We start from the raw sequence: 13,114 nt of genomic DNA, 5'->3' as shown, positions 1-13,114 counted from the left end.
AAAGTGTTTGTGAAATAAAACAAATTTGAAGAGGTTTATAAAATAAAAATGTCTATGAATTTTACTGTTATATTTATATCAAATAAACACAAGTAAATTAGCATTGTTAGAAATAACCATTTTTTTAATATTTACTCTTTCATATGTATTCAATTAGTTATTTTCAATATTGTTAGGCATCTCTTTGATTTGATTACAAAGTTAATAGTCTGATAATGAAATTAAATTTAAATCTTTCATGTCTATCTTCCATCATTCAAATAATTATCATTTAAGCAGGTAGAATTAAATTTTCTGCAATTGGGTAAGGTTTTTGTGTTTTTATTTTTTATAAGTTTACCATTTGCTTGTATTTCATTTGAAAAATTCAATTAATTTATTAGTAAATTGTTTATGCTTTGTGTCCAGGTGACAAAGTTTTCTGGTTTCATTTCATAATATGTCCTAACTTTTGACACTAAAGTTTTCTCAACCTTAACATTTGAATTTACAAGTACTTGTATTGTTAAGTATTTTGCAGAGTACTTATGTATTTTTGCATTAGTGTCTTTATTATTTTTGAAGTTAAACAAGAGACACTATCATCATCACATGACTGAATTATTTTTGCTTTTATGTTTTACTGATATACTAATCTTTACCTAATGATCCATTTTCTGGTATAATAAATACAACTTAAATACTACTAAAATATTAATAAAAATTATATAAAAATAACAAACAAAGCTATTAAATTTAACTCAGATTTTCAACAGAACTTTTATGATGTAACAGGCAAACATATAAAGCAATTCAACTGAAGTCACTGTAAATCCATACTACCTTAACCCTAATGTTGCAAGCTTACTGTTAGTGTTTTCTGCTTTTCTTTGGATTGATATAGTCATGTTGCACTTGATAAATTTTTCATGTTCAGCTGACTGTACTCATTTTTAATTACATTGTTATCCTGATGCAATTATACTGGTACAGCCAAAAACTGGACTGTGATTTTTGATAGTGCAATTTATACACTGTTAGAAATTGTGGGAAAAATTAAGAGTTTGTAAACATCCTAAAATGTTTCTAATTAATTGATAGTTCTAAACACAAAGAATTATTAAATGTAATTCTAAATTACATGGAAAATAAAGACAGGAAAGAATTACAGTATGTGGAAAATACAGTTTTGGAAATGACTGTGTAAAAGGTAAATCAAATAACTATTCATACATCAATATTACAAATGTACACATTTAAAAAAATAACAATGTTAAAGTAATACAAGCCAACAAGTTAGTGCAAGTACAGTTAAGTTTTTTGGTCATGTTTGGTATCATCAGTGCAACACTATGTTGAATTGTTTTATCACAATACAATATTGAAAGATAATAAGTACAGCATCAGAGCAGTTGCTCTAAAAATGATGGGATAGGAGGCACTGGTACACATTAAGATGGATTTGCATTACAAGTAAGATAGCTGTTGAAAATGTGAAACTTTTTACTTGTGGACCCCAGACTATTGTTTTGGTTCCCCTAGATTTCCAGAACCATTAGTGTAATTTAAATGTTAGCTGAATGTGAGTTGAAGTGTGACTGATTTCTCTACATAACAGTTCTAAATAATTTTGTTCTAAAGTATAAGATAAAAGAAAATTTGCTGTATAAATTTACCTGAAAACAGCACATTTCTTTTAGAGTTTAGTATAACTTTTGAGATATTAACCACCAGACAAGTTAATTTTGTTTTCTCCATGGATGAAATCAGACTTTTCATCTATAATAATAATTTTTAAAATAAGTCATTAATTGTAACTAAATAATGAAATGTATTGATAGTTATTACAAAAATAATGCATTTATTTTATAAAAAATCACAAACACTAAAAAGTTTTGGAAGATGACAAATTATTGTTCTTTGGTGGTCAGAGATATTATAACAGAAGAAAACCTTTCTAATGAAACAAAAAAGTGATAGCAAGCATCAAAGAATTATACAAAAAAAATAGATAACATGTTTTTGGAGCATAGTCTTCTAATTTTTTTATCTATGTTTTTAATAGTTAAAGACTACTGAAAATTATCATACAAAGCATCGTCAGAAAACCAGGATTGATTATATGCTGTAAATCTGTTTAGTGTTTAACAGATTTTATTTTAAACTGTTTTTTCCTATACAGGCATTAGCTATTAATATTTCATAAAATAGTGTGAGAGGCTCAGTCGTGGATACGGAGTGGTAAGACTCTTGTACTACTTAATTGGCAACTATTCTCTAGAATAGCCCTCTGTTTGTCTAAAAGAATGGTTTTCCTAATTCAAGGAAATCGAGAGCGGGGGACTTACAGTTTGAATGTTAATTTAAAGCGAAATTTGATGATTGTGTAATCACCTTTTCCTTACGTCAGGATTCCTGACACCAGTTAATCACTTTTATTTTACACGGATTAACACACGTTATCCCTAAACTCACGAATACCTAACGTTAATATTAAAGACGCCATATTTATATAACAAATCAAAATATTTAATGGATCAAAATATAAAATTATACAAAATTTATGAATCTAAACCTAATCTTAATTGTAGTTCTTAACCTAAGATTATCTCTAAACCTAACGCATGAGAGAGTTCACATCGATCTAACATATATTACCTTCTCCAGGTCTTTCGTAACTTTCAGTATCTATATGAGGGTCTTCCTCTTTTCTTTATGTTCTCTTCTTATATTTTTTAGGAGAGTTCTTTTAAATCTTCTCTTGTATACTTCAAATGTAGTACTCTTTCATAAGACGAGATCTTTCTTTGTATGGAAATACCTTTCTTCAACGGACTGCCTCTGTCATATGGCTAGTTCTCTTCTTCAGTATGGCAAACCTCTTTTTGACGGACTACCTCGAGTGACGGGAAAATGTCCCTTATATTTGCTTTCCAGTAACATGTGAAAAAACTCGACTCATCATGAGTTGGCCTGGGAAAGGAAATCAACTTCCATTCAAAATCAGATGTTTTTTCGTTTTTTTAGAAACTTTGTTGAAATTGAAAAATATTAATTTCTCTTAATTTTCTAATCTTTTCTTCAACTTGTTATTTTGATTAAAATGACTCTCTCCTGAATTTCCATATTCTCACAATAGTATTATGCTGTATACCAGTGATTCTCAACCACTGTGCCATGAGAGTTTTGAAGTGTACCGCCACTGCGAATACTCATACATGAGCGATGTCAAACAAATAGTTCAATTGGTTTTAGGGCACGTTTGAAAATTGTAACCAGTGTTACAGGTACAGGTAGGCCTCCTACAACGCAGTACCTTTACAACACGTTTTTGCTCCAATGCAGTTGGAAAAATGTGGAAATTTTCTTACAACGCAGTACTTTTACAACACGATTTATGGTATTTACAAACGAATTATCTTTCACATAACAGAAAAATCGCAATGGATCATGTGATACGAACCGCAGTTTGGCATACAGAACTAAATGTCCTTGAAAACAACTGTTTGTCTCTGTTGGCGTGTTATTTATTCTCTTGAAAGTTTCAGGGAAAGACCGGTTTCTAGACAGATGTGCATCAGTTACTGTAAACACTCAAATATATCACTAAATGTTCCATCATTTATACTGTTTCAATAAGTGGGGACAGCAAAAATGGTCAAAAATACAGTATAAACTTCTATTGGGTGTATATTTTTAAGAACATAATGAAGAAAAGTTATTTTTTGCGATTTTTACTGTCCTCAAAACTGATTGAAAAAATGTTAGCCATAACAATGCCGAATGAAAAGAAAGGACCGTTGTTAAAAAGGAAATTTATAACTCTTCAAAGATAGAAATTTTGGATCAAATTAAAAATCAAGAGCAGATAGCTGATATTAGTAGGCATTTTAATTTAAATGAGTCGACTATTCGGTCAATTAAGCAATCAGGAGAAAAGATTAGAAATTTGGTCACATCCGAATCATCTATTATTGCGAAAAATGTTGCTAGTCCGAGAGCGCCTATAATGTAAAAAATGGAACAAGCGCTAATATTATGGATAGAAGATATGAACAAGAAATGGTTGCCTTTAAATAAAACTGCACTTAAACACAAAGCCTTAAAAATATTTGATTATTTAAAACAAATGGGACAGTCGTCAGTAGTGTGGCGTAGCGTGGATGTCAGCCGCCCGGGACGGAGGAAAATTTCGCTGCTCCCCTATTTAGGTATCTCAATTTAAAAGACTAAAATTCAGTTTTGTCACAGAATAAGTAATGAACAATTCCGTGCACATTTCAATCGGTCCGAATCGTAGGTACGACAAAAATATGATATGAAATGGTTCAAATTTTTACAAGATATTATTATTATTTATTGTGAAATTTTGCTGCCCCCTAAAAGTGACGCATGGGGCGGGCGCCCCCATTATGCTACGCTACTGGTCAGCTGATGAAACCAGTGTTAAATTCGTGGCTACCAATGGCTGGTTTGAAAAATTCAAAAAACACCATTCAAACGCCAAGTTTTTCTCTTTTTAGAACCAAATCTCAGTTTTTGTATTGAGTTTGTGTCTCCTATAACGTGATTTCCCACAACGCGGTATTTTCAAGGAACATATCTACTGCGTTGTAGGAGGCCTACCTGTAATTGCCGGTAGTTCCAAGGCATTTAGAAAAGGTGACCTTTGAAACCCATACAATAATTTTATTGAAAATTATTATTGTATGTTATTTTTACAAAACATATTATAGGTACATTCCTCAATTAACCAAGTAAAATTTCTTAAAATTTATCTTATATTTAGTGTGCTGCCAAATTTTTAAATTATTAAAAGTTTACTGTGACAAAGAAAAGGTTGAGAATCACTACTGTGTACTAATATTATTTTTGTCTAATTGAAGTAAAAAAATATCAGTATGGTTTGCTTAATAAATGCCATTAAAGAACCAAATTGACACTTGTCACTTGATTGTTGGTTGGTTTTACTAGATTTTAATTTATTTGAAAGCAGTGCTGGCATGATTTTAAAAAAAATGTTTTAAAACATAGGCATCAAATTTAAAACATGGTTTTTTTTTGGAAATAAAACATTTGATATAGTAAAATAGAAAAAGAAAAAAGCAAAACAGAAAAACTTCAGTGTAAGACTCAAGAATGTACAGAATGTTTTATTTAATATAAAATATAGCATTTTTAAATGTTTCTTTATGCAATGGCATTTTTAAGATTTGCGTGTACAAACACCAAAACAGGATTGACAGCAGTGGCTTCTGCAGCTTGAAGAATTTCTTATTTTCAGAAATGTACAATGCCAGTAGTGTTTGTTTCAGTGCTTGAAAACTTTAACAAGCTTTGCTGCCTTTTCCTGTCCAAGTCGGTTTCTAAGTTTTGAATGAACAAGTCCATAGGTAGAAAAAATTCTCTCAATTCCCGCTGAAGAAGCCACTGCTGTATGCAGCTCTGTAACTAATTTTAAAACAGGTTCATCAATTCTGCCACCATGTAAGAGGCGTGATATTAGTTAACACAGACTCTGCAAACATGTGTTGCAGAAATGGGCTAGTTTTTGCCAAGTATTTTAAAACTGAAGGCATAGTGTCTGGGTAGTAAGCTTGGCCCAGAGTTAGTGCAGCATCTTTCATACTGTCTGTGAGCTTTACACACTGGTATCTTGGGTCCAGAAGATTTGCTAAAAGGTGATACTCTGTGATAGTCATATCAAATCTGTCTTTGGCTGCTTGCATGACTCCAGTGATCCCAAGTTGTTGTAAGTCATTTTGAACACTATAAAAGTAATATCATCATTAGATGTAAAAAAACGTGCTTTTATAGAAAAACTATATGAAACATTTAAAATAACAAAAAATGCTTTTACTGTATTTGATAAATATAGCTGAAGAGATTATTATTCTTTCATTTGACAGGTGTAAAAATTTACACATACAGTCTATATTGTTTACAAACCAGTTGACATTGAGAACAGCTGGTGACTGCTTTCCCAGGACATTTACATGGTAAAAATGGTAAAAGTTTAGAATGATTTAATTACTTTGATTAAAAAAACTCTCATAAAAAAACAACAAGGCAATTAATATGCTAATTAATAAAATGTTATAAAAAACTCTTGCTACAAAAGTAATTAATAAAATTTTCATAGATCATAGATAAGAATGTATATGTATTAGCCCATACATTTTTGGAAAAGGACAGTTTTTTTTCATAACGCTATGGAGATAACTCCGGCAAGAACTAAAGAATATCTATATAGATACAAATTGAGTTATGACTCAGGTAAAACTTTATAGCAAGCTATAGAAAATTTTTAAACTTATAATGGTTCAAAATACTCACCCAGCTGTTGCAATTCCTGTATATCATCCTGTAGGTGGTTATCTTCAATAAGTTTTTTCATACTAGCGACTAATCTAACCATTTCTTTCCTACATATTTTGAATTGCACCCTGCATGCTGGTTTTCCTGGATTTCCAGAAATTAGTTTGTACTGGTTCCAGATATTATCAAGCCTTCTTCCTGCACTCATTTTTCACTTAACAAGTAACAATAATAATAATAATAATAATGTCTTTTTCCATCCAAGTAATATTACAATACATTAGCTGTATTGCTAACAGTATTAACTGGCATGTGCTGTCAGGAAATCTCCTCTTAGTGATAAAAGTCGTGTGTCACGTGCTTTCATGACTCATGAGAGTGAGAAAAATTTCCCATTCCCACACTCATGTTTAGCTCACAAGTCAGAAAATGTTATATTACATAAATTTAGTAAATAAACTTTTTTTTTTAATATAAAATATTGTTTTATAATGTAATATAAAACTGTTTTAAAACAAAAAAAATAAAGATTTCTAAATAAAACGTGTATTTTTGTTTTATTTCAAAAAAAAAAAAAAAAAAAAAAAAAAAAATTTCCCAACCCTGATTGAAAGAGACTAGTCTATGATAACAATACAATAACACTTTTTATTAGAAAAAGTGTAGAAATAATGTCCTGAAGTTCTGGAAATATATTTTATTTGTGTCACAATGTTAGAAATTAATGAACAGATGTTAATTTTACAAACTTAATATTGTCTAATTAGAACTTCAATTATTGTTTTAATAATTTTATTTTTAGCCCAACTTTTATCTTACTTGTTTACATGCTGAATATTTTATTATATAGATTTATAATATATTACTTAATCTCCGAAGATAGTTTTATTTCATTTGTATAGTTAATTTAAAATTTAAATTAGAATTGAAATCACTGCATTATTTTACAAAAAAGGATATTTCTTTGGTATGTATATCTGTATATCAAAAAGTTTCTGGAATTGGTTTATTACTCAAAAGTATGTGTACAATTGACAAATCAAGCAATGTATCCTTCAAAGTATTGTCCTTTGGCAACCACACACTTTTGCCAATTTTGGTATAGATGCAGAAAACATCCTTGAAAGTTGTCTTGTGACAGTGCCTGCAACGCAGATGTTGCACTTTGTATAACCTCATCTGCATTCTTGAAGTGGCATCTCTTGATGGCATCTTTCAACCGGGTTAGACGTAGAAATCTCATGAGGTCTGCCATGAGCATTTGTGGTACTGTGTGTTGGCAAACACGGTGTATGTTCAATTAATCATGCAGGATGGAATGACAACTTCCAATTGAAATTCCTGCTATCTTGGCGATTTGCTCAATTGACTGCTGACTGTCTGGCCTCTCAATCTCATGTACAACCAACACTTTTTCATCAAACGTTGATGTCAACAGATGACCACTTTGCAAATCATCAGTGATACTTTCCTGTCTCTCACGAAAGTGTTTTTACCAGTCATAAACTTGAGAATGCTTCATGGCAGAATCAACATAGCCATCCTGAAGCATCTTCAAGGTCTCAGAGGGTTTTTTCCAATAACACACACAATTTGATATTTACACATTCTTCACAGACATTTTTGCCAGACTCTGTTTCACACTGTCTCTCTCACATGACCTTCGGTGAATGGTAACTGTTGTCATATTTGCAGCAAGTACAGATTTGTTTGAACATATTTCTCTATTCCTGACATGTTTAGTTAAGACATGCATTACATGTTCCCTTTTTCATTGCCTTTAATTGACCAACACAGCATAATTCCATAATATCTTTGTGATGTATTGTCAATTATTATGATGGCTAAGCTTTTTTATTATTCATACTTATAGTTTTATTCCAGGTGCAGTCACCTGTGCTTCTCTGACTCAGTGGCTTGAATACTTTCAAGATCCTTAAACATATGGGCTTGTAAATAACTTAGAATGTAAATATGTCCAGTAAATAAAAATTAAAAGGCTATAAGTAATACATCTGAGGATTAGTGATTCATTGTTTTCAGATTTCCTTTACAAATAGTAGACTTAGTAATGCTTGAGAATCTAACATTCCCTTAAATATAAAAACTGGTTAAAAAGTTGTAATATTAAAGTTCTCACTAAAATTAAGCACAGATATTTTTTCTATTATTTTATTTCTTATATTACAGTCTTACATATAATTGGATTTATATAGAATCTCCATAAAATCCAATGCTTTTAGAGTTTTGGTCCAATCTCATCAAAACAATGTTGTTTGACTATTATAGGCCATGCCTGGTTTAATTAAGCTAATATTTTAATTTGTCAACAATATTTTTCAATAATTTGTGTGAACTGTTATAAATTTATTTATTACAAATAAATAGTTATATATTGTTCTAAATTTAATTCATCTATATTTTAGAGATTTAAAACCACAGAATTTGCTAATTAGTGAACTTGGAGAATTAAAACTAGCAGATTTTGGTAAGTCAGATTTTATTATGTAAAATTTTTATAAATATGTAAATATTTTTGGAATTTAATACAGGATTTATTATTCCTCTTTAATATATTATTGAATTTACATATGGAGCAATTTTAAATAAAAGTAAATATCTTTTTTTATGAAATGTTTTTTTTTTTTATAGGTCTAGCACGAGCTAAATCTGTACCAAGTAGAACATATTCTCATGAAGTGGTGACTCTCTGGTATCGCCCACCAGATGTTCTTTTAGGTTCTACAGATTATTCAACATCATTAGATATGTGGTATATTAAAATTTTCTTTTGTTTTTGTTTTAATTTTGTATTATAACAAGCTATATTTAATTTTTCCAATAAAAAAAATCATCAATACATCAATTTATCTTATGAATTATATACTTACTAGCAGATAAGCCTGGCGTTGCTCAGGCAAAAAGTAATGATAGTGAAGATTAAGATTATTACATTATAGCCAATCTTACCCGTTTTCACAAAATGCAAGAATTAGGTCCCCCTGTTTCCAGACTAATTAGAAAATTTTTATCTGTACTGACTCAGGAAAAATTTTAAAACATTGACATAGTATTAATGTGTTTATGAGAAAAACTTTAAATGAAAATTTGTTTAAATTAGGATTTCATTCAAAAATATTGTGAAGTTTGGTGTATATGAAGAAGCTTTAAAATATTAAAGTAAAAATGCTTGTATAAGTTCATCAACAGTCTTGTCAGTTTGTTCTCATATAAACATATTAACACTAATTTAATTTTTCATAATTTTTTTTCTAAAANTATTAACCACCAGACAAGTTAATTTTGTTTTCTCCATGGATGAAATCAGACTTTTCATCTATAATAATAATTTTTAAAATAAGTCATTAATTGTAACTAAATAATAAAGTAGCATTATATTAACAAAATAATCGAGTATAAACTAGTATAATAAGACTCTAAACACACCTTGCACACTTTTTCAGCAACTAAATTTAATCAAAACTGTTTTGATTAAATTTAGTTGCTGGAAAAGTGTGCAAGGTGTGTTAAGTGTCTTTATATACTGAAGTTACAGTTTAGATTGTTATTGATTATTGACAATCCTAAAACATTTTTAAAAAACCAAAGGAAATGGATTAATGTATGGAATAGACAAGCAACTGTTATTCCAGTTGCTGACAGATTTATGATAAGGAAGTGAATTCTCCTCTATCATAAATTTTGTTTTACTTGATACCTACTTTAACCATTTGCTTTCTTTCACTTCAAAATCTTGCTACACCATTGATCCTATAAGTATTAATGATAAAAGTGAAAGCATATTAAAACAAATTTGTAAAAAAATATTAATACATTGTTATATGCTTGTTGTAAAAATTAGATGGTTTGTATATTTTTTCAGATAAATTAAAGTTTATTTTACAAATAATTGACATTAAAAAAACCTTTAACTATTTTTACTACAGTTTACATCCATTAATAAATAAATGTTATAATAATAAAAATTTTATATATTAAAAATGTTTTATAAAGCCTACAAAATTGAAATAGACAGTTTTGTAGCCTTAATCCAAGTAATTAATATATAAAATAAATTTTTATATCTATTAAAATAAGTTATTACTACATTATTTTAATTTCTAAGATATATGCAATAATAAACTAATTTCAATTAGAACAGTAATTAAATTTATGAAAGCTATTGATATAAATTTAAATGAATTATGCTTATTAATCATTTTTATTTTAACAGGGGTGTAGGTTGCATATTCATAGAAATGATTTATGGTTCTGCAGCATTTCCTGGTCTTAAAGATGCTGTTGATCAGTTAGATAAAATTTGGAAGGTAAATATTTTTCAGATTTGTGTAAATTTAATAATTTAGTTTTAAAACAAAAATTCTATCATAGAATTGTGTAGGTTTAAAATTTATACAGAAATTCTAGAAATTTGGATTCTTTATTTAAAATGAATAATGATAGTGTGGAACCTGGTTAAATCAAACTGGGATAATTTAAAAGTTGCATTTACTTGAAGTCATTTCCTTTCCCTGGTCATCCATCATAGGGTTTACATGTTAATCAAACTGTTTAACTCAAATGGAGTTTTCATAAACTCTCTTAATATTTTTATTTATCGAATAAACTAATCACAAACTTTCTGTAAAGTGCTGTACCACTCAAAATAAGCATTGTGTTATGTGACAGTAGGTGGGGGTTGTAGCTTCCAGACAGCATGTGTATGACCTAGATATCATAAATGACATTCAAACCTGTTTTTGAACTTATTTTTTTTTTTGTTTTATTTGATTGCTGATGGATTTCTCCAACTAGCTGACAATAAATAAAAGGATTTTTGATAAATTAACTTAAAATCAGACTATAATCTTTTTTATGTAAAACTTTAACTTTTGTGGAAAAATTTTAAAAATATAACAATCATAAAGAGTGGTATATTTGTGATAAAAAGTAAAAAAACTGATCAATTATAAAATATTGCAATTTTAAAAAGTCCTAAACACTTAGGATCCACCATTCAGGAAAGCATTTCTCAGTAGCTTTCTTTCATTTTAATCCAAAAAGAATTATATAAGCATATTAAATGATTTTAAAAAACTTGTAGAATTATATCAAAATTAAGTCTTTTACCAATTGCAGTAAGTTTTCCATTAAAAACTTAAAGTAATATATTTGATTTTCTACTCATTCTGAAAATTTGATGTCTTTAAATTACTTTTGATTATGTAGTTGTGTGCACAGAATTTTGTAATTCATTACTTGTATTTGGAATTTGTTTTTTTTTTTCCTCCATGACATGTTGCATTTATTTCTAGATCTATGTTTATATTATTTTAATCAAGAAAATCAGTCTTTAATATCATTATCATATTTTAATTCATTTTAAAAAAATTTCATTATTACTATTAGTGAATTACTGCATTAGATTATCTACATAATTAACTTTTAAAATATACTATATAAAAATTTTTTTGTGTTTTTATAAAAAGTTAAATAATTTATTTTCTAACATAACTTCACATAACATATAATTAGCAGAATGTATTAATTAGTAGTATTAGTATTATCAGTTTATGAAATTCAAAATGAGTACCTCATTACTATATAATTTATGGTTAGGCAATACTTAATGATAGCTATTATTACTAATTATTAGGCAATAGTTAAGCTTTGTATAATTATAATTCTATAACATACAATTTTGGTATCATCTACTATTTTTTTATAGAAAATAATAATAAATTAATTAGATAATTTGTGCCTATACCGTATATAACAATGGATAATAATAGATCACTATGTTATGATAGAAATTATTAACATTAGATAGCAGCAATATGTTATCATTTAAAAAAAAAAAAACAAGAAAGTGAATCAAAAAGTAAAAGTAATTTTATTTTTATTAAATAATGAGAAAAGAATTTTCCAAAAACTTGCTTTTTTTTAAAATAATGTTTTATTTTTTGAGAAGCAAGGACATATTAGTTTACTCGTTTTATATCATTTGATAGACATTAACGCATTACTGCCAACTTGTCTTAGAATGAACACCAATAAAGCAAATTCTCACATTAAAGCAAATTTTGCCATTGCCCTAGCAAAACAACATTTTCACAATGTTAATTTTCATGCGATAAAGTGAACAAAAATTTTACAAGGATTCATTTAAACCAAACTGTAAATTATCTTTACAACACCCAAGAAATCATCCTATTCACTCATTCTTGGGCTACAATTGACTCCAGATGCTAAATTTATGCATTTAGGGAAAGAATTTTGGGTTGATCACATGCTTGCTTATAGCCCAAACTGGTTTATATCAACCCCATTTTATCAGGCTTAAAATTTATTAAGATATTTCTAAATATAGGTCAAAAAGTTGAATTCCAATAATGATTTTATTATTCTTGTCAAAAAGTGTAAAAAGCAAATTGGTACTGTACTAAATACAGTAGAACCTCCATTATCCGGATTTTCGATTATCCGGATTGTTCAAAATAAACAAAAATTTTATGAATTTGCTGATTTGCACTTGGCGAATTATGACACTGTTTATGTACGTAATGGAATGCATAACTTTTTTTGTTTCAACAACGTCTCACCCAGCACAGTGGTCGTAAACTCTTAATATATTTTACGTAGTAATAAAAATATAACTTGACATACGTATTTATAAATAACTTATATTCAAATTACATCATTTCTATGACCAAGGGCGGTGTAAGGCATGGACGACGTGGGCCACCGCCTATGCCTCGCGGTCCGAAGGGCCTCGCGCCTCGAAGGTTTATGCATTACTTAAAAGCCGCGAACGCGA

At 28.7% G+C, this 13,114-nt stretch overlaps 1 protein-coding gene across 1 annotated transcript in view; it reads left to right on the top strand.

Moving 5' to 3' along the window:
• The window catches only part of LOC111629747 (cyclin-dependent kinase 14-like), a 103,669-nt gene that overhangs the window by 49,822 nt on the left and 40,733 nt on the right, over positions 1-13,114 (top strand). Inside the window, exons 13-15 of the mRNA XM_023373656.1 lie at positions 8,724-8,785; positions 8,950-9,070; positions 10,532-10,625. Coding sequence (XP_023229424.1) covers positions 8,724-8,785; positions 8,950-9,070; positions 10,532-10,625 — 277 coding nt within the window. The remainder of the gene's footprint in view (positions 1-8,723; positions 8,786-8,949; positions 9,071-10,531; positions 10,626-13,114) is intronic.

The sequence above is a fragment of the Centruroides sculpturatus genome, unplaced genomic scaffold, assembly GCF_000671375.1.
Source record: "Centruroides sculpturatus isolate CEXI.00-Female unplaced genomic scaffold, Cexi_2.0 scaffold73, whole genome shotgun sequence".
Classification (NCBI taxonomy): domain Eukaryota; kingdom Metazoa; phylum Arthropoda; class Arachnida; order Scorpiones; family Buthidae; genus Centruroides; species Centruroides sculpturatus.
The sequence above is the reverse complement of the archived record's forward strand: the minus strand, read 5'-3'. Positions and strand labels throughout refer to the sequence as shown.